Source organism: Hypomesus transpacificus, unplaced genomic scaffold, assembly GCF_021917145.1.
Source record: "Hypomesus transpacificus isolate Combined female unplaced genomic scaffold, fHypTra1 scaffold_30, whole genome shotgun sequence".
NCBI lineage: Eukaryota > Metazoa > Chordata > Actinopteri > Osmeriformes > Osmeridae > Hypomesus > Hypomesus transpacificus.
This window is the reverse complement of record NW_025813826.1, coordinates 3,131,159-3,152,632: the sequence shown is the minus strand read 5'-3', so window position 1 is coordinate 3,152,632 and position 21,474 is coordinate 3,131,159. Positions and strand designations below refer to the sequence as shown.

The window sequence follows — 21,474 nt, the reverse complement described above, 5'->3', positions numbered from 1 at the left end:
GTTTACTTTCTTGTGTAAGTTCAAATCAAATGTCTGAATATTGTCAGACTACAGTTCATGAAAACATCATTAATATTCTCGAAACCTCAACACCAACACACTCTTGATTGGCATTTGCGGTTGTTTTGCATATCGATAACAGACCTGTGAAGAGCAAATGGCAATGTTTCTGCTGATGAATATTCACCAGCAGCTTTGCTGGCTGTGTTGGGAAAGGTGAAAAGGTGTTCCCTAGACACAAATAAGCTAGCATCCTAACAAGGACCAAGCAACAAACGTGGTTTAAATATGCCTGTCAACAAGCGCTAGTACTTATCCAATATGGATATGACATATCCATCATCTATACAGCTATGTTAACAGTAATTCCTGGTGGGCATTAAGGCCCATTTTTCATGGTTAATTAATAACTCTTTTTCTCGAAGTCTAGGTGATTAAATAAATACTGTGAATATGGCATTCTACAATTAAGCCTTTTTAGTAATATTATGAAACAACGAAAACATCTGTAGAATGATCCCCTTCCATATCAAAAATACATATTTGTGAGCCCCAGTGAATTGATGCTTTAAATAATTGGCTGACTAGTGCTCCTGGTTTCTCAACGGTCTCTGAAGTCATGTTTTGCTTTTGCTCGATTGCGAGTGTTGAGACTATTATTCTATAATTGACGCCGTCAGATGGAAAACTATATATTCAAGTCACCTCCTAATTTGAGATTTCATGCTCACAAACATCTTGGAGATGCGCATTTTCATCAGTCAGCGAAGCACTTTGTCTCAATCTGCTCTGGTTATTTTAATGTGAGATCTCAGTGACCTGTCAGGTCACACAAAAAAAATAAAAAAACTATTGCAGCATGTACAGTAACTGTCTCTCTGATCTGTCTGTTTACCCCCTCTGCCTGTCTCTCTGATTTGCCTGTTTATCCAATCTGCCCGTCTTTCTGATCTGCCTGTTTATCCAATCTGCCCGTCTTTCTGATCTGCCTGTCTCTCTGATTTGCCTGTCTCTCTGAACTGCCTGTCTCTCTGACTTTCCTGTCCCTCTGATCTGTCTGTCTCTCTGATCTGCCTGTCTCTCTGAACTGCCTGTCTCTCTGATCTGCATGTCTCTCTGATCTGGCCTGTCTCTCTGACCTGCCTGTCCCTCTGATCTGCCTGTCTCTCTGATCTGGCCTGTCTCTCTGATCTGCCTGTCTCTCTGATCTGGCCTGTCTCTCTGATCTGCCTGTCTCTCTGATCTGCCTGTGTGTCTGTGTCGTCTACAGAGAAGAGAACAGACAGGTCTGCTGTGTCGGGGGCCATCCGGTTGCAGATCAGCGTGGAAATTGAAGGAGAGGAGAAAGTGGCCCCCTACCATGTCCAGTACACTTGCCTCCATGAGGTGACTCCCTCACACACACACACATACACACACACACACACACATACCACAACATTCACACACACAAACACACACACACACACAAATACCACAACATTCACAGCCACACACACACACGTGTTCTGTAGCTTCTTTTATACTTAAATCCGACGACAGAGAACATAGGGTGCTAAAACGTCCTTCCCCTTCTTAGCAGTAGGAATGGACACTTAACCCTCCCCCTGGGGAAACTTATTAGCAGCACGGCTGTAGGCACAACAGTCCAGAGTCACTAACCGACACACTCACTGTACCCATAGACGAGCCTCGCACCAGGGTTCCGAATGACAGAGGACTCCTGGGGGGTCCCATAAACTGTAATCATGAAACATTCTGAAAACTATTTTGCTATCTTATCCTTACCACTTTTTAATGTTAGGAAATCTCACATTTGGGATTTGAACACATTGAAATTAAATGATATGAAGCCCCACTGACGTGTTACATTATGAACAGCGACAATTGTGTGGGATCCTTCAAATTAAAAATCGAAGTAATCATAAAGGGGGGTCCCTCTAAACTTATGGAAGGTCTTGGACCCCCCCCCTCCCTCCTCATTTCGAACCCGTACCTTGCACCTCATAACAGGTTAGCCTGGCCAGACCAGCTGAACATCATGCTCATTAGAATGTGCACTACCTGTCTGTTTAAAAACATCATGGCTTCTGGAACAAATGAAATCTATTTATAGTGAATGGACGGAGGCAATATCGTCACCCAGATGGCAACAATTGAAATGATGAGTCCCTCCCTCCCTCCCTCCCTCTCTCTCTCCCTCCCTCCCTCTCTCTCTCTCTCTCTCTCTCTCTCTCTCCCTCCCTCCCTCCCTCCCTCCCTCCCTCCCTCCCTCCCTCCCTCCCTCCCTCCCTCCCTCCCTCCCTCCTTCCAGAACATCTTCCACCACTGTACGGACCAGGAGGGCGGAGGCGTGGTGAAGGTGCCCGTGGCGTACGGCGACGACGCCTGGAAGGTCTACTTTGACGAGCTGCAGCAGGACATTGTGGACGAGTTCGCCATGCGCTACGGCATCGAGTCCATCTACCAGGCCATGACGTGAGTTCAGCCCAGAGAGAGAGAGAGAGAGATTGTGTCTGTGCGTGTGCTTTGTCTTTGTGACTTGAATGATGACTTGTTTCCGAAGTCATCCAGAATGAGGATGCGTTTCCAAAGCCAGAAACACCTCATCTAACCACGCCACACCAGACTGATAACAGGCACACGTCACCTCTTAGCAATGCTGCAGCGTCACCAGAACGCTGGCAGTCCTGTGCTTGTGGAGGCTTCCTGAGAGGCCGAACAACGTGGCTCCGTTTCGCTGGCACGCCTCGAATAAACCTTCACACCGACTTTCGCACCATACTTTAGCAAACTGTCACTGCATATGAATGTGCAGTACGGTTGGGAGCTCTAAAGCGAGGCAGATGGTTTGGTCTCTTAATGAGGAAAGATTGGAAATGTAACTGGGCTCCGGTTGTGCTATACAGGTGTGTTGGACTCCACCCGGGCTCAACACACACGCACGCACACCATAGGGTGAATCCATGGACACACTTGCTATCCTACTCTCCCCATCTCTAGCCCTGTCTTTCTCTGTTTTATTCTCCCTGACGCACGCAATCTCTATTTCACACCCACACACACTCACTATATACGCGGTCTCTCAAACAGATACACACACTCTCTCTCTCTCTCTCTCAAATACACACAGTCTTGAACAGGCAGTGAGGATATTACGGTCTCTCACACAGATACACACACACACTCTCTCTTTCACTCTCTCTCACTTTCTCTCTCTCTCTCTCTCTCTCTCTCTCTCTCTCTCTCTCTCTCAGTTAATGTTACAATATAAAGAGGCTAAAATATGTATGAAGACACTAGGCAGCACAAAGTTGTTTTAGCGTCTGCCCTGGTAAAAATGACTAAATCAATGACAGCTCTTCACGTGGAGAACAATTGAAATGCATTCAAAATTATCTCTCTCCTCCTCCCACCCTCCCTCTCTCCATCTCTAATCCCTCTTTCCATCTCTGCCCCTCTCTCATTCCATCCATCCATCTCTCCATCTTCACCCATCCATCCTCCCTCCCTCCCTCCACAGACACTTCGCCTGCCTGTCCTCTAAGTACATGCTGTCAGGCATCCCGGCTGTCATGAGCACCCTGCTGGCCAACATCAACGCCTTCTACGCTCACCCCACCGCCTCCACCAACGTGACTGCCTGCGACCGCTTCGCCGCCTCCAACTTTGGGGTAAGGGCCCCCCCACACACACACACACACGGGACGGACACACACAATGGCAAACACACACACACCGTCCAAGCGCAGAAGGTACACTCAAACTGAGGTGCAGTCAAAACCACGAGCACACCACCCACAGTGGACGTGTTTGCCAATGGAGCCCGGTACACTTAGCCTGGCCTGTGAAGTGGTGGTGGGCCACATTATCAACGACCTCAATGAATGACTATAAAACACACTTGGATCCCATATAGCCATGCACACCCACATGAACGGCATCACAGTAATCCGATTAGACCCTGTGCAGAGCCAGAGACGGCTTGTAATGACCGTTCAGATGACCTCCAACAGAAGACTGGCGACCATTTTGGCTCCCCGTAGGTCTCCCCCCCCCCCTCCCCTCCCCGGCAGTTGCAGTCGGACTGCAGTGATATACTAGCAACTGCAGTCTGAGAGACCAGTTTATTTCCAGAATCAAATCTGTGGGTGCTCCCCTATGACAATCATCAAAGTCTGGAGTTGCAAGGCTGTGATGGGTTGCCCGGTTGATCATCTATTTGAGTTCCTGTCAACTTTTTTTCTTTTCATAGTTTCAGCCCGATTCTTTTTCTTTGTGGTGGTGGTTTTGGGTAAGAGGGTTCTTACTTTGGGGTATCCTAGCTTGCTGCGGTGTAAACTTTTCGTGAGGGCGGGTTTCCTCCCATACTCTGCTGCAAGACAGATGCCTACAGAGAAGGGAACAAAGACACACTGCCTCCTCCTGGGCGGAGTGAGGAAGATTATTGACGTCTGTTTCGGCCTCTGGCAGTCCTGCTACACGGCCTTGTCATCCGTCTATCCGTCTATATCCATCTCTCTCTCGTTTCTCTCTGTCTCTCTCTCTCTCTGACCCTGTCTTTGTGATCCATATCCATCATCTATGGAGGCCATATTGATATATTTTCCTCCTTTTCAATGATTGACTCTTGGGATTAGAAGGGCGTCTAATAGCACTGCTGGGACCCTGTCTGGCTTGTCCCCCCATGGCTCAGAGCAAAGAGTGTGTGTGTGTGTGTGGGCACGCACACGTGTGATGTCGTTCTCTGTTTCTTTCTTGTTTTCCTCGATTTTCCTGTCTTTTTCATCCTTCCGGATTTTTCTCCCAACAGTCCAATGCCAGCTCCAGTGGGTTTGTCAGGGAGCCAAGGCTAACACTGCTAGCTGGGGAGCTTAATCCTGTGTCTTTGCTGCAGGGACAGGGGTGTGTCTGTGTGTGTGTGTTGGGGTAGGGGGGTGGGGTTGTGGTGTCCCTATTAGATTTGGGGAAGGACAGTGTGGTTGTTTTTTGTTTTTTATTTGTGGTGGAACAAAATCCATTATCTTCCCTAGAGGGGGTGGGGGCTGTGTGTGTGTGTGTGTGTGTGTGTGTGTGTAGGGCTGTTGTGTCTGCCAGGAAGATAAATATAAAAAGTCTGTTCTGACGGCTCTCTCAGTCCCCCCCCCAGGCTTTAAATCATGATCAGTGTCCTGTCCCCCACCCTAAGGTTTCTCTCTCTCTCTCTCTCTCTCTCTCTCTCTCTCTCTCTCTCTCTCTCTCTCTCTCTCCGCCACTGGACACCCCTCGCCCTTTTTTCCTCCAATTAATGTCTGATAGAAAGAAGATATGCAAGGACTGTCTCTCCCTCTAACACTCACACACATATACACACACACACACAGGCGCATTATTTACACAACCAGTGTTGTGTGCATATTCAGTAGACACCGAGACGCACGCTCACTTTTACACACCACCTCTATCTGTCCTCTAAGCTCACAGGTAGTCACTATACATGCTGATTGTGTCCGTGTATCATCCTCGTCGTCTAGACAAGTGTCGCCCCTCTTGGACGATGTTGTGTAGATGTGTTCAACATATCTCTCTCATCCTTTGTCTCTCATCTCTGGCTGCCTGTATTCACCTGTCTCACTCTCTCTCTCTCTCTCTCTCTCCCCCTCCCCTCCCTCCACAGAGAGAACGCTTTGTGAAGCTCCTTGATCAGCTACACAACTCTCTCCGTATTGACCTCTCCACGTACCGCGTGAGTGCCGCTCTACTGTGCGACATTAGGCTCATCCATCCAGTCGCTCTACTGTGTAGCATTAGACCCATCCATCTAGTAACTCCCTAAATGGGTCCGGGCACTTCACTGAACCTGACATCAGCCCGTGATTTACACCAGTCGATACCCCTCGCTTGATTTGTCGCTTTATTAGTAGCTCCCTAACTTTACATACAGTGCCCTCCAAAAGTATTGGAACAGTGAGGCCAATTCCTTTATTTTTGCTGTAGACTGAAAACATTTGGGCTTGACATCAAACGATGAATGTGAAACCAGAGATCAACGTTTCAGCTTTTATTTCCAGGTATTTACATCAGGATCTGATGCACAAATTAGAAAATATCACCTTTTTGTTCGAACCCACCCATTTGTCACGTGAGCAAAAGTATTGGAACATGTGACTGACAGGTGTGTTTTGTTGCCCAGGTGTGTCCTATTACATACATTATTCAATCAATAAATACCACTGAATGTCTACACTCAGGTTCAGATTGGGTAAGATAGGTTTTGTCTATGCAGACTGTATTCAGAGGTGAAAACAACATGAAAACCAGAGCGCTGTCTTTGGGTGAAAAACAAGCAATTGTGAGTCTTAGAGAAGATGGAAAATCAATCAGAGCCATTGCAGAAACATTGGCCATAGCCAGTACAACCATTTGGAATGTCCTGAAGAAGAAGAAAACTACTGGTGTACTAAGTAACAGACGTCGAACAGGTAGACCAAGGAAAACATCAGCAGTTGATGACAGAAACATTGTGAGAGCTGTAAAGAAAGACCCTAAAACAACTGTTAGTGAGATCAGCAACAACCTCCAGATGGCAGGAGTGAAGGTATCACTATCTACTGTTCGCAGAAGACTTCATGAACAAAAGTACAAGGGCTACACCAGAAGATGCAAACCACTCATTAGCAAGAAGAATAGGAAGGCCAGGCTGGAATTTGCCAAAAAGTACAGAGATGAACCTCAAAAATTCTGGGACAAAGTTTTATGGACTGATGAGACAAAGATTAACTTTTACCAAAGTGATGGAAAGGCTAAAGTTTGGAGAAAGAAAGGAACTGCTCATGATCCCAAACACACAAGCTCATCTGTGAAACACGGTGGAGGTAATGTCATGGCTTGGGCTTGCATGGCTTCTTCTGGGACGGGCTCATTAATCTTCATTGAGGATGTAACACATGATGGCAGCAGCAAAATGAACTCGGAAGTCTACAGAAACATTTTGTCTGCCAATTTAAGGAAAGATGCAACCAAACTGATTGGCAGAGCCTTCATCATGCAGCAAGATAACGACCCAAAACACACTGCCAAAACAACAAAGGAGTTCATCAGGGGCAAGAAATGGAAGGTATTAGACTGGCCAAGTCAATCTCCAGACTTAAACCCTATAGAGCATGCATTTTACCTGCTTAAGAGGAGACTGAAGGGAGGAACCCCACAAAACAAACAACAACTGAAAGAGGCTGCAGTGAAAGCCTGGGAAAGCATCAAAAAGGAAGAATGCAAAAGTTTGGTGACGTCAATGGGTCACAGACTTGCTGCAGTTATTGAAAGCAAAGGATTTGCAACTAAATATTAAGTCTTATTCACTTAAATATGTTTTAAGTATATCTGTTCCAATACTTTTGATCACATGACAAATGGGTGGATTCAAACAAAATGTGATATTTTCTTAGTTGTGCATCAGATCCTGATGTAAATACCTGGAAATAAAAGCTGAAACGTTGATCTCTGGTCTCACGTTCATTATTTGATGTCAAGCCCAAATGTTTTCAGTCTACAGCAAAAATAAAGGAATTCGCCTCACTGTTCCAATACTTTTGGAGGGCACTGTACCTCTAACGCTCTCTCTCTCTCTCTCTCTCTCTCTCTCTCTCTCTCGCTCTCTCGCTCTCTCGTTCTCCTCTTCTTTCTCCCACTCCTCTCCTCCCCTCCCTGTGGCCTTTTTGTCTGAGCAGAACAACTTCCCCGCCAGCAGCAAGCCTCGCCTGCAAGACCTCAAGTCCACCGTGGACCTCCTCACCAGCATCGCCTTCTTCAGGCTGAAGGTAGGGGGCCTTAACGCGCACTCAAACACGCAGAAGTGTTTGAGTGCGTGTCCTGCACAAGCACGCTATAGATCAGTCGCTCGCACGTTCGCGCCGTCCAAAACCAGTGTCCTGGTACTGCGTTGTATGTCAAAGCAACGTCTTCGACAGTGTAAAGCAGCTTTCCTTTCGCTCGTGCCAGCCATAGCGTGCATGCGTGAGTGTGTGCGTGTGCGTCAGCGTGTGTGCGTGTGTGAGCGCGCGTCTGCGGCTGCCGAGTTATCCGTGGGCTGAAGTAGCCTCAGCCTGTTTGTCCTCCGCGGCGGGAAGGAAGAGGAGGATGAGAGAGGATCAATCTTGGCCCTCTTCTCAAAGCTCAGACAATAACGGTTCACACGCCACATTAGTCATGCTCATCGATCGAAGGCCCTCTCGAGTGTGTGTGTGTGTGTGTGTGTGTGTGTGTGTGAAAGACAGAAAGAAGAAAGAGAGACAGATAAAGCGAGAGAGATGTAGAGAGGGAGAGAGAGAAAGAGAGAGGGAGAGAGAGGTGAGAGAGGTGAGAGAAATGAGAGAGAGAAAGGTGTTTGGTTGTGGTTCTTGCCTGCTCTGTGTGACGCTGTCTTACCGGCCCCCCCTGGTGGTCAGGTGCTGGACCTGCCCAGCCCGCCCAGGGCTGCCCACGTGGTGCGCGACTGTGTCAAGGCCTGCCTCAACTCCACCTACGAGTACATCTTCAACAACTGCCAGGAGCTGTACAGCCGTCAGTTCCAGCCCGCCGTAGAACCTGTAAGTATACGCGGGGGGGAACTACAACCGCCCTGCCCTCCAAAAATATACAAAATGAATAAACAGTATTGTTGACTTTGTAGCCCTTCAGGCCATAATGGGCGGCACTTTATCGAGGTGCACTGTTCACGAATGTCTCGTGATCCTGGAAGTGTTCTCCACAAGAACTATAACTTCACAGAAAACTACAAATACCAGCGCTATTTTGTCTCTCCCCTCCTCTGTGGTCGATATGATGGCTCCATTCATCTACCCGTGTGCCCCTCAGCCAAAGCCAGCCAAGAAGGAGAAGAAGGAAGGAGATGATGAGGATGAAGAGGAGGAGGAGGAGGAAGAGGAGGAGGAGGAGAAACAGCCTGAGGAGCCTGGTCCGAGTATCCAGAACCTGGACTTCTGGCCCAAACTCATCACCCTCATAGTATCCATCATAGAAGAGGACAAGAACTCCTACACGCCCATCATCAACCAGTTAGTACACACACACACACCCACACACACACACACACACATACAAAAAGCACGGTCATCCACCTGTATACATGCACACAACACAGAATCATCATTAGCCAGAGTCATCGACAACACACCCGAAGTGTCATGCTTCAGCTTCTTTGTGGAGAGAAGCTGGCCTGATCTTCTTCTGCTGTGGCCTGACTTCTCTGTGACCTTTGAACCCAGGTTCCCCCAGGAGCTGGACGTGGGAAAGGTCAGCGCTGAGGTCATGTGGACACTTTTTGCTCAGGACATGAAATATGCCTTGGAGGGTAAGTCTGTGGTTGTGTGTGTGTGTGTGTTTGTGTATAGTTTATTGTCTGTGTAATGTGTGTGGGTGTATCTATTGGTTGCATGCTCATTGGTGTGTTATTGCACGGATGAGTGTGTGTGTGCATGTAGGTATACATGGTGTGCAAGGTATAGGTCGGTTGTGTAGGTCATCTAGTTCATCGACAGCATTCTTTCACATCTACAACTCTAAATACACCTGTTTTCTTCCTGCACTCCATACTTCACTACTGCACAGTCCTGGATAATATTGACCACTACCACTGGAACCACGGTGAGGTGGCTGTTTAGCTCATTGGTAGCGGTTAGCTCATTGGTAGTGGTTAGCTCATTGGTAGTGGTTAACTACCAATTGGTAGTGGTTAACTCCTCAGGCTGTAGTGGTTAGCTCATTTGTAGTGGTTAGCTCATTGGTAGCGGTTTAGCAAATTGGTAGCGGTTAGCTCATTGGTAGTGGTCATTAGTAGTGGTTAACTCATTTGTAGTGGTTAGCTCATTGGTAGTGGTTAGCTAATTTATAAAGGTTAGCTCAAGTGGCAGTAGAGTGTTTTGTACTTTGACCAACATCCAAATGCTAATATTAGGTTGTCCCATGTGGAACGTTTTTAGTTCTTCGCAAACTTAGTTGGGTGCTGTTATCTTTCATGCATCAAAATCAATAAGTGGTGTGAAGGAGCTATGACAATATTTTAACTGGGGTTTGTTCTAGGGGTTCCTATAGACATTTGTTTATATTCTTATTTATGTCTTTACTAGAAATCCTAGACTAAAGATTACTAGACTAGATTCTACTGCTGAAATGCAAACTCTTCATGTGTTTCCCGGACGCAAGGGACCCTTTTTTTGTTGTTGAGCTTCTCATTATCTTCTGTTACTGTCTCGCCTGTGTCACTCTGCCCCTTCATCATCTCCCCCCCCCCCTCCATCCTTACGTTGCATTCATCGGTGACATGTTTATTTTTCCACGCTTTTTCTCTCAACCCTCTTGTCTCTCCCCTCTCTCTTCTCTCCCTCCTCTTGCTCTCTACCTGTTTTCATTGCCATCTCAGCGCCCCCCACATTCCGCATTCGCCGACTTGACTTTTATGCCGGTAAGGTGTGTGTGCGTGCGCGTGCGTGCGTGCAATGGCAGACGGATCTATATTTATGTGTAGTGTAAGGTAGTGAAGACTTCTTCTTTTGTGTGTGTCTGTGTTTTTCACACTTGCACTTGACAAATCAGCTCCCAAGGAACCAGGACTCCAACCACACGTCAGAATACCCATGGATTTTCTGCCTTGAATATAGTCAAAAGCCTCTGTTGGTGGTCCAAACTTTTGCTTGCCCCCCGGCCCCTCATCCTAACCTTCACCCTGAAAGTTGAATCTTCACATTTCGAATGTTTCCCAGTGTCAGTCAATTCCAGATCCCATCCGAGTTTTGGGGCCCGTGGCGAGAGATGGTTGCTGTTTGAAAAGACAAGGTTTAAGATCCTGTGTGGGTGGAGCGACTATCTCCCCCCCCCCCCCCCCCCCCCCCCCGGTGGCATTGTGTTGTTTTCACACAACGCTGTCTGTGTATATCTCCCCACTCTGACGGTCGCACTGCCAGTGGTCTTTGTCCTCCGGTTCTTGGAACAGACACAGGTCCACAGCCTCATGTTGTGGTGAAAATCTGTAAACGTTGACTCAGCTACACACACTTGGGCGCACACAAGGGCAGGGCTGAAGTACACACTTTGGTATAAATAGACAAAGTAGTCTTACACCCACACCGCTCCACGCAAGACCATAGACACCAGCACATGGTGTGCGAAACACACACAAATACACACAGACGTGACAAAGCAAACAGCTTGTCTTTCAGAATACTATTAGTCCATCACGGTAGTGAAAGTACAAATCGTACCAGAGACACCGGCGATGAACACATTGTACTTGGGTAAAATCCCAAGACAATTCAAAACGGAGAAATATCAAACTCCATCAGTCTACACGCCAAGGTTCACCGTTTCCCCCTCGGAGGCGTTCCGCGGCGGCCAGGAGACGGAAGTGAACCGTGCGTCTCTTGTGTCGACAGAGCACGAGAAGCACAAGCTGTGCAAGAGCGCCGAGTACATGAACCTGCACTTCAAGGTCAAGTGGCTGTACAACGAGTACGTCCAGGAGCTGGGCACCTTCAAGGACACGATCCCAGAATACCCCTCGTAAGTGACGGGTGGCTGTGTGTGTGTGTGTGTGTGTGTGTGCGTGGGTGGGGGGGGGGGGGGGGTCTTGACCTGATAAGAACTGGAACTGATAAGGAATCATTGTATATCATAGTCAAACTGGTCATTTAGAACTTGCGGGGACATTTTTCCTGGTTCTCTCAAGTTCAAGTGCTCTTTCTAAGTGGGTCTAGGGTGGCTTAGCATTATAATCGTTTTAGGGTTATAATTACATCAAGGGTTGTTGAGGTTAGGAGTTAGGGAAAACAGGATTTTGAATGGGACTGAATTGTGGGTCCCCAAAAGATTAGCAATACAAACGTGTGTGTGTGTGTGTGTGTGCGTGTGCGTGTGTGTGTGTGTGTAAAATGGTACAGGAAAACAAATTGGCAAACATTCCGTTTACATACTATAGTACATACAAAACTGATTGTAAACAGAGTTTAAACAAATCCTTAACAATAATCTCCTCTCAGATAGTCATCTTAGACCTTGGTTTTCTCTTTCAGGTTTTCTATTGAAGTCACTTGTTTTCTCACTTTCAATGCTTCAAAGTTGAGGCTCTCAATTGTTCTGTCTCTAGGCCATTATATCTGTATGTAACTAACTCTCCTCTCCATGTCTTTCTCTCTCTCCCCTCTCTCTTTCTTTCTGTCTTTCTCACACTTTCTCTCAACCCTCGTCATCTTTCTTCGTCCCCTCCATCTCTCCCCCTTTTTCTGTCAACCTCTCCCTCTCTCTCTTCTCCCTCTCTCTCCACCACCTCCTCCCCTGTTCCTCCGTTTGATCTCCCCTACTTCCCTCCCTCCCCAGCTGGTTCCTCCAGTTCGTGCTGACCTGGCTGGCGGAGAACGAGGACGTGTCCATGGAGTTCATGCACGGCGCCCTGGAGAGGGACAAGAGAGAAGGGGTGAGCGGCCGCCGCGGTGATCCCCAACGTGGGCGCGGCCCACCGGGTTTTGGCCCCGGGGGGGTTCCAGCGCGGGAGAGAGTTCTAACGTTGCGTCTAATGTCCCGTCCAAAGCGACCCGACAAAGGGCGCTTGCTGCGAATCGCACGCCGTGCGCGTTTGGTCACAGAATTCAGAATTGCAGTTCCAGGATTACAGAGCTACTGAATTACAGAGCCGAGGAATTATAGGGTCACATAATTATAGAGGCACAGAATTACCGGGTTACACAATTCAACTCGCGATGCGGGGGCCTCGAACGTGGAGACAATGCTCCCCTTAACCTTTGTGCCCCCCCCCCCCCCCAACAGTTCCAGCAGACGTCGGAGCACGCCCTCTTCTCCAGCTCCGTGGTGGACATCTTCACCCAGCTCAACCAGAGCTTCGAGATCATCAAGAAGCTGGACTGCCCCGACCCCAAGGCCGTGGCCCACTACTACCCGCCGCTTCGCCAAGGTAGGCCCGCGCAAGCGCACACACACACACGCAAGGACACACACACACGCGGGGACGCACGCTGGTTTCCCGCCACACACGCATACGCAGTATGCACGGGCTCCCCAGCGCACTCACACAGAAGCGTACAGCACCCGTAACGTGCAGGCGAAAAACTCCCGTTCCATTGGCTGACTTGTGGGCGTGTCGCTCCATCGCTCGCCTGCTCACGTGCACTCTGCTTGTGGGAGCTGGAGAGTGGGAGGGATGGCGCCCCAGGATGGGAGCGACTCGAAGGAACTGTGCTGGGAGTTTCAGATATGCAGCTTGGGATTTCATGCTTCCCGGGAAGCCGACTGTGCCGGAGTTGAGTCGCAGTACTTTGAAGTCGCCGCGCGCGTCTGTCAGGGGGTTGGGTTTTCTTACGTTAAGATTGTCGGTGCCGGAGTGCAAAGTCAGCGTTTGCCGTTTTCCTGGATGGAGGGAGGCCAGGTCTGGCTGTCAAGGCGGTGTGATGTAGCCGGAGGAACGAGAGGGAGAGAGAGAGAAAGGAGGAAGGGATGAGAGACAAAAAGAGAGAGAGGATGGAGGGATGAGATCAGGAGATCTCTCTCTCTCTCTATCTATCTCTCTGTATATCTCTCTACTCCCTAACACTTTCTTCTTTCACCTGTTCTCTTTGTCTCTCACTCTCCCTGCCTCTCTCTCTCTCTCTCTCTCTCTCTCTCTCTCTCTCTCTCTTGCCTTAAGGTCTGTGTGCTCCTAGTTAATGACTGATGTCACACTTCGAGGAGCAATGGAGGAAAACAAATAAACAAATTAAAGCAGACGGTCATGTTTTATTCACGAGGGACTGGAGGGGGCGAGGGTGTGTGTGTGTGTGTGTGGGGGGGGGGGGAGGTGTGACTCAGCACACTGTGTTCTGAGAAGCCCACCCCAGACTGAGGCTCATATAGACTGAGTCTCATCCGGAAGTGAGACTCATCTCAAACTAAGTCTCAGAAAACCCGACAGCCCCTCCAACATCCTCTTTGTAAATGTGAAATCAAGTTCCTGGTTGATACTCCTATCAGTGATAGCTCCAGTCATTGTCAAAGAAACAATAACATTGTTTTAGTTTTAAGCCGCAACATCAAAAGCAGATTTGCATTCTCGAGATGATGACTGGCATAAGCGAAGATTAAATGAGGAGATGGGAATCGTTATGCTCAACATAGCTTTCATGCGGTTTTAATGAGTCCTCCAGGTTTCAAGAAGTTTCCAAAAAACATCAGTGAAAAGAAAACGTCACCAGGATAAAATCATTCTTTTTGAGTACTTATCCACAGTGAACTATTTCACAGCCCCTCCCTCCCCATCCCAGAAATTAGGCACACTTGAGCAGATCTTTGAAGCTTGGCTTTTATCCGTAAACCCAGCGTTCCAGACATGGTTCGTTTCCACGTCAGTTCCCACATGTTTAGTATCTTATTAATCGCCCGGTGGCGTCATTAATAACGTTTACTCATAAATGCGTTGGATGTCAATAATGAGATGATTATCGAAGGTTCTAAGTTCTGTCATTGATAATAATGCAAATGTCAAAATCCTTCTTTAAATGTTAGTTTCTTTTCATTCTGGAGTGAAACTTTTCTATCTGAATTCAGAACAGACTGACGCAGGGAAAAAAAAAAACTGAAAAGCTCAGATATTTACTGAGGCCCCCAACCCTCAGGTCATGGTCAGGTAGGGTGTTGCCAGGGAAGTTGCTTAAAGTGTGGGTGTGTGCGCGTGTGTGTGTTATCTCTTCCTCCCAGACCATCACCAAAGTGCTGCTGCAGTACTGTGCCATCCTGTCAAAGAGCTTCCCCTCGTACTGTGAAAAGGAGAAGATAGTAAGTACTGCTGTGCTCTCAGGACAAACTCACACACACACACATATCACACACATAGCCACACACACACATCACACACGCACACATCCAAACTCTTCTATAAACCGCAGTCAGCCTCTGCCATGCTCTCTAAGATGATTTCAGAAGGATAACATGTATTTTATTTTCCTGAAATGCAATCTGTTAAAATCACAGCTTGGTGAACCTATGCCATCTGTGTGTTCTGGGGCAATTTGTACTAACCTCCCCTCTCTCCCCTTCTCTTTCACCAACCCCCCCTCCCCACACACACACACACACACACCACACTCCCCTGTCTCCTCCCACCAGCCGTGCGTGCTGATGAACAACATCCAGCAGATGAGAGTGCTCCTGGAGAAGATGTTTGAGTCCATGGGGGCCAAGCAGGTGAGTGGGCCCCCTGGAGGAGAGGGCCAGAGACAGGGGAGTGGGCCCCTGGAGGAGAGCGCCAGAGACAGGGGAGTGGGCCCCTGGAGGAGAAGGCCAGAGACAGGGGAGTGGGCCCCTGGAGGAGAGGGCCAGAGACAGGGGAGTGGGCCCCCTGGAGGAGAGGGCCAGAGACAGGGGAGTGGGACCCTGGAGGAGAGCGCCAGAGACAGGGGAGTGGGACCCTGGAGGAGGGGGCTAGAGACAGGGGAGTGGGCCCCTGGAGGAGAGGGCCAGAGACAGGGGAGTGGGACCCTGGAGGAGGGGGCTAGAGACAGGGGAGTGGGCCCCTGGAGGAGAGGGCCAGAGACAGGGGAGTGGGACCCTGGAGGAGAGAGCCATTTATGAATACTACAGAAATTCAACTTAAACACGTTATAAATGATGCCTTATCTAGGTAGAACTACATCTTGTATCATCACTGAGGAGATAGTCATTGCTGGATTGCGTGCGCCGTGGTGAAAATGGAGGGCATGTTCCGTGGAGTAAAACGGAAGCAGAGAAGACTGGAATGGGATCTCCTCATTTGGTGGGGAACCAGCTCGACGTGTTACGAGCCTGATGCACGGTCTTCGCTCGAGGCGAGCCCATAGAGGCTTTTGACGAGCCCATAGAGGCTTTTGACGTGTGCGTGCCGTGGTAATCAGCGTGTGTGTGGTATCGGGTCACGAGAGACACCCTGTCACACACAGATACTCGGAGATTGCTTAAATATAGAGTGCAATATAAATACAATTCATTATTATGATTATTTTTATTAGATACTGTATGCCTCTGACGCATAACCATGTTGCTACTTGTCTTAGTTGAACAATCAAACTGCTGTCCGAATAGGGATGGAATCATGTCCGCTTCCACACACTGTCCCCATCCTGAAAAGAAAAGAACATATTTATTTTGCACTTTTTAGACTCTTTTAAACAAAGTGACACACAGAGGGGGAATTTGAACCTTCAACCTCTACATCTGCAGTCAAATGCTCTAAACACTGAGCTATAACGATCTATACCCCATCCCCATAGTCGTTTTATGTGTAGTTGTGATGATTCAAAGTGTGTGTGTGTGTGTATTTGTATGCTCAACGTGTGTGTGTGTGTGTGTCTTTTTGCAGTTCACTGTGGAGGAGGAGAGGGTATGTCAACACTTCTTCACTGTTCCTCCTCCTCTTCCCTCTTATCCTCACTCCTCAGAGCCTGGTCCCTGAAAAGTTTAATAAAACCCCCGACCCTGACCTGTCAATACCTGTAAACCTCTGTCCAGATTCACCCCAGTGTCAGAACCAATGACCTGCAGCAACCTGGGAGTTACTCCTTTTTCCTGCCTGTGTAGCATTGTGCTCCACTGTGTACCTCTAGTCCTGTGGAAGTTTTGGCACCCCTAGTTTGGTATCTCTAGTTTTTGGTATTTCTAGTCTGGTACCTCTAGTTTTGGGTATTTCTAGTCTGGTGCCTCTAGTTTTGAGACCTCTCCCTTGTTCTTGTTTAAGACCCCACTTTTCCTGTCTTCCTCCCTGAGCGTTCTACAGGATCCTTGTTCCGTCTTGACATCATTCATAGGATTCCGCTTATGGAATTACAACGCACTTTTGTCCATGCTGTGTGTGTTTGTGTCTGACTTGCTGCTTCTCTCTCAAGCTTGAGAACGAGGAGGAGCCCGAGGAGTTTGATGAGGAGGTGGGTGTTTGTGTGCATCTGTCCCTCTGGGCCAAGATCACGCTTCCCAATCATACATTTTCCTCCACTTCCTGTCTGGATATTGTAGTCTTCTGATAGCAGCAAGCTGTGCTCATGTGGTGCTTTGATGACTCTCTGACACGTGGAATCCAGATACAGACACTCAACCCTTGAGCACACAGGTGTTTTTGTCGTCGTTATTAAACTGAATGCTCGCTTGGGCAAGACTGACTGTGGACTGTATTCAAAGCTTTCTGTTGTCAGTAGGAAGACCTATGTCGTTCAACTGGAGCGAATGAGTGGAGCGCGGCGGCGACGAGAGCGTTTCGCTAGTGTGCTACTGGTGGTGGCCTCCAAGGCTAGCACGCTTGGCTTGTGTGCGGGGGGGCGTGTGTGTGGGTGTGTTTTAGACGGCTGGCTAGTGGTTCTGAGGTTCACAGCTGTGTGTTTTCCACAGGCCATCACTGACAACGAGGGAGATGATGACTTGGTGGGTATGACCATTCACGACAACACACAGCTCCATGTCAAGGGTTAATGACCCTTCATAAAAATAAAAAAAACACTGCGCTGTAGATCAAGGATTAATGACCCTCCTTTAAAAAAAACACAGCGCTCTATATCAAGGGTTAATGACACTCCACAACAGCACATACGTAGCTCTTTGGTAAAGGGTAAGAGTCATTGACGAAGCATCTCTTTTGTGTGCCTCACTTAGACCGTATGGGCTTGATGTATTTCCGATTCCTTGATTTTGCCATTGCTAGTGAGTTTAGCTTTAATAAACAGAACATATTTCCCTGTCCTTCAAAAGACATGCTTTCTTTAGCTTGATCTTGTCATTTTTTATGGGGGTATTTCCTCGTTTGGGGTACTACAATCAGATGAAACCAAGGTGAGCATGTTAGAAAAGTTGATCTGGTAAAGTTGGTCTGGTATCTAACAGGAAGTGATGCAATGGTTAAAAAAAACTTTTTCCAATGCTGAAAGTTTCCACGATGCTGCTTGTAACCTCCACCTATAGCGTCGGTCTCACACACCCAATGTCAGTAAATGTTTACAATGACCAGGACCTTTATGTTTTAGAAAAAGCATTTTAGTCAGATGTTGATTTTTGTTTGTTATTCTTTTCCTTTTCTTGTTTCGTCGTCTTCCGGCTCAGTCTGGCTGCTCGGACTCGGAGGATTCAGAGGTGAGGTGCCGGGGGGGGGGGGGGGGGGGGGGCTGGGGGGGGGGGGGGGGGGGGGGGGGGGGGGGGGGGGGGGGGCTTGAGGGTCGGGTTGGGAGGATGCCAGACTTTGTTTACCCGGATTGTTTTAGGACGCCTCCTTGTAATTCACCCCCCAAGCTCCTCGGCTCCCCGACAGCGGGTGTCCTGTGGTGTTCGTTAGCCGAGACAGTCAAATCAAAAACTTTGCACTCCTAAAGTGGCTGCAATTACAGAACTCTGGAGATCACTTCAAAGGTTTCCGACGGCTGGAAAATGCGCTTACGCAAGCCTTTCAACAGACTAACAGAAGGCCCACAGATAATTTAATTTTAAGAGTGTCAAAATGTTGCTTTTAGTTTCCCTCTGAGGCACTCTTGAAATGTCTCCCTTGATGGCCTCGCAGGAGGGAGCCTGGAACAAACAGAAAAAGACGGAGGGAGATAATCGTGGGTGTTAACATTTTGATAACAAACAGGCCTTTGTACGATACAATGTAGTCCGAGTGAGTGAAAGATAAACAGCTCTATTCATGTTGAGAAAGACGGCTGCCTAAGGCTCAACATCCTCGGCCTTCCCGCCTTTACGGTGGTCAGTAGTCAGTAGTCGTTTGACGGACAACGCAAAAGGTCGTTTGTAGTTTGACCTGCTGTGGCGCAGGAGAATGAGCGTGTATGACTGTGTGTGGGGACTAAATGTGTGCGTCGAGCATGCCTGTCTTATCTCCCCTTGGACTTGATTAGCTGGAAGTCGATTAGGAACGCCAATCTGATCATGATGACCTACCCAAGTACCATTCACTTCAGAAACGACCAGGAGAGCATTCTGACCCAGATGCGGTTTAGGGAATGTCTGCCAATTCAATGCCTCTGTTTAAATAACCACGTAGAGACATTTATAGATACAAGAGGTGGCCGTATTCTACTCCAAGTATAATGCAGATAAGCACCAACTCTACGCTGTTGTAAAACGTACCTTTTTGACGGGGGGGTTCGGATTGCAAATCATCTGCTGCAGTAGACTAGGTGTCAGTGTGAGCGTAGCCCAGAGTCAGATGTCATCCTTGTCTCTCATCCTCTCACCTTCAGATGGACAACAAGGACAAGGAGGATAAGGTCGGTTTAGTAGAAGAACCAGAGAGCGGTGGTTCTCACTGTGGTGGTGCTTAGACAACTCGCCTCGCTCAAAACTAAACCAGTAGTGTCTGTTGTGTTGTCTTCATGTGGCGTCTGTTATTTGTGCGTGTTTTGATGTCGTCTGTGTGGTACTGTTGTACTGAATTGTTGGGCACCACAACCATGATTTGTATATTCATATAAGGCGTACATTAAAATCAACCCTGTTTGGTTTGACAAATCAATTGTGGATTCATATTTAGAGTAGATTGAACCTTTGTTGTTAGGTAGGTTGTGTTTTGATTCGGCCAAAGTAAGTAACAAAGTAAGTTTGGCCGGGCTCGTAGTAGGTCTTTAAATGTGGTTGTCTCCTCTGACTGCTCTTAGACTGATGATGAGGACAGTGAGGAAGAGCAGAAGGTTTGTTTACATCCTGGCTCCCCAGCATCAGTTTGTTTACATCCTGGCTCCCCAGCATCAGTTTGTTTACATCCTGGCTCCCCAGCATCAGTTTGTTTACATCCTGGCTCCCCAGCATCAGTTTGTTTACATCCTGGCTCCCCAGCATCAGTTTGTTTACATCCTGGCTCCGCAACATCAGTTTGTTTACATCCTGGCTCCCCAGCATCAGTTTGTTTACATCCTGGCTCCCCAGCATCAGTTTGTTTACATCCTGGCTCCGCAACATCAGTTTGTTTACATCCTGGCTCCCCAGCATCAGTTTGTTTACATCCTGGCTCCGCAACATCAGTTTGTTTACATCCTGGCTCCCCAGCATCAGTTTGTTTACATCCTGGCTCCGCAACATCAGTTTGTTTACATCCTGGCTCCCCAGCATCAGTTTGTTTACATCCTGGCTCCCCAGCATCAGTTTGTTTACATCCTGGCTCCCCAGCATCAGTTTGTTTACATCCTGGCTCCCCAGCATCAGCATGGGGATTGTGCCCCTTCTCCCCCCCCCCCCCCCCCCCCCACGCCACACTCGCCATCTTCATGAGGTCAAACTCGCCAGGCCCCTATCCAATCATGTATCACCTCGGCTGTCAACTTTTGCAGTACCGACACTCACTCGGCTTATCCTCATTTGTGTCTCACAATGTCTCTCCGCCCCCTTCATCACTGTCATCATCTCCTGTCTCATCGTCGTTATTCCTTTTGAAATGGTTTACCGTGTGTTTGACCTTTTATTTTACACGTATGTTTTTATTTCCCTTCCATTTTAATGTTTTGTCTTTTCTGTTGCGTTTCTCCAAAAGCTTGACAAGGAAAAGGTGGGTTTTTCCAACGCAAGTTGGAACTTTTGATCCTTCATGTCTTTTTGTCTGTGCCGGTCATTCACCTTTGTTTTGTCATTTTCTGCATCCGTCCAGTCTGGCTCAAAGAAGGACAGGGTATGTGTCATGCGTCTAATCTGTGTGTGGTTTGAGCCTCATGAATAGAGAGTGGATAGGGGGGAAAAGTAAAATAACCAATCAAAATAGTTTTGTTTATTCAGCTACTCGATAAAGGGATATTAGCGTGTGTGTTCTTTGGTTCATGTATATGCATGTTTGTGGTGGTGTGACTTGACAATGTCATTACAAGTTGTCTGTCTGTACCTTTTGTAATCTGTAGGCTGAAAAGAAGGACAAGGAGAAACAGGTCTGTCTGTCTGTTAGAGATTCAAGCTCTCCCCTCCTCCTCCCCTAGTCCCTAGCCTCCAGATCCCCCTCCGGGCCCTCTCCGACCTCCCTCGCACACACACTCAGACACACACACACACACACGAGCCTTTCCTCATGCTCTCTGGATCCCTTTCATCAGACCCGACTCTGCTGTGCTCCCAGCCTTCATGGCGCAACCTAGTGAAAACCACAGTGGGTTTTGATTCTCTCGCAGTCCTTCGGCTACCCTGCAGCACTCCTCCTCTCGTTAGAAGCTCAGTATAGTTCCCTCTGCGCAGCGGTGCAGAACTCCCATCTCTCCCCCCCCCCCCCCCCCCCCCATCCCTGTGAGACTCTGCCTCTGTTCTGTCGCTCCCTATTCAACGCCTTGTTCTCTTCTCCTCGTTTCCCCTGAAGGAGGACGCTAAGAGCAAACAGGTGGGTGGCTCCGGCGCCTCGATACTGACGCGTGTGTGTGTGTGTGTGTGTGTGTGTGTAGATCAAGTGCGTGTGAAAGGCTGGGAGAGACCGGGGAGGTGAGACCTATCCTCGCGTCTCTCCTACGGCAGGGCTTGTCACCTCCAGGGCATTCAGACGGA

General features: G+C 48.2%; 1 protein-coding gene across 1 annotated transcript in view; it reads left to right on the top strand.

Annotated features, from left to right (window-relative positions):
- The window catches only part of LOC124463572 (protein unc-13 homolog B-like), a 93,576-nt gene that overhangs the window by 64,755 nt on the left and 7,347 nt on the right, over window positions 1-21,474 (top strand). Inside the window, 14 exon segments of the mRNA XM_047015320.1 lie at window positions 1,271-1,386; window positions 2,315-2,478; window positions 3,524-3,674; window positions 5,657-5,725; window positions 7,707-7,796; window positions 8,424-8,564; window positions 8,833-9,032; window positions 9,243-9,328; window positions 11,406-11,532; window positions 12,346-12,442; window positions 12,793-12,918; window positions 12,920-12,937; window positions 14,713-14,790; window positions 15,121-15,198. Of these exon segments, the coding sequence (XP_046871276.1) occupies window positions 1,271-1,386; window positions 2,315-2,478; window positions 3,524-3,674; window positions 5,657-5,725; window positions 7,707-7,796; window positions 8,424-8,564; window positions 8,833-9,032; window positions 9,243-9,328; window positions 11,406-11,532; window positions 12,346-12,442; window positions 12,793-12,918; window positions 12,920-12,937; window positions 14,713-14,790; window positions 15,121-15,198 (1,541 nt within the window).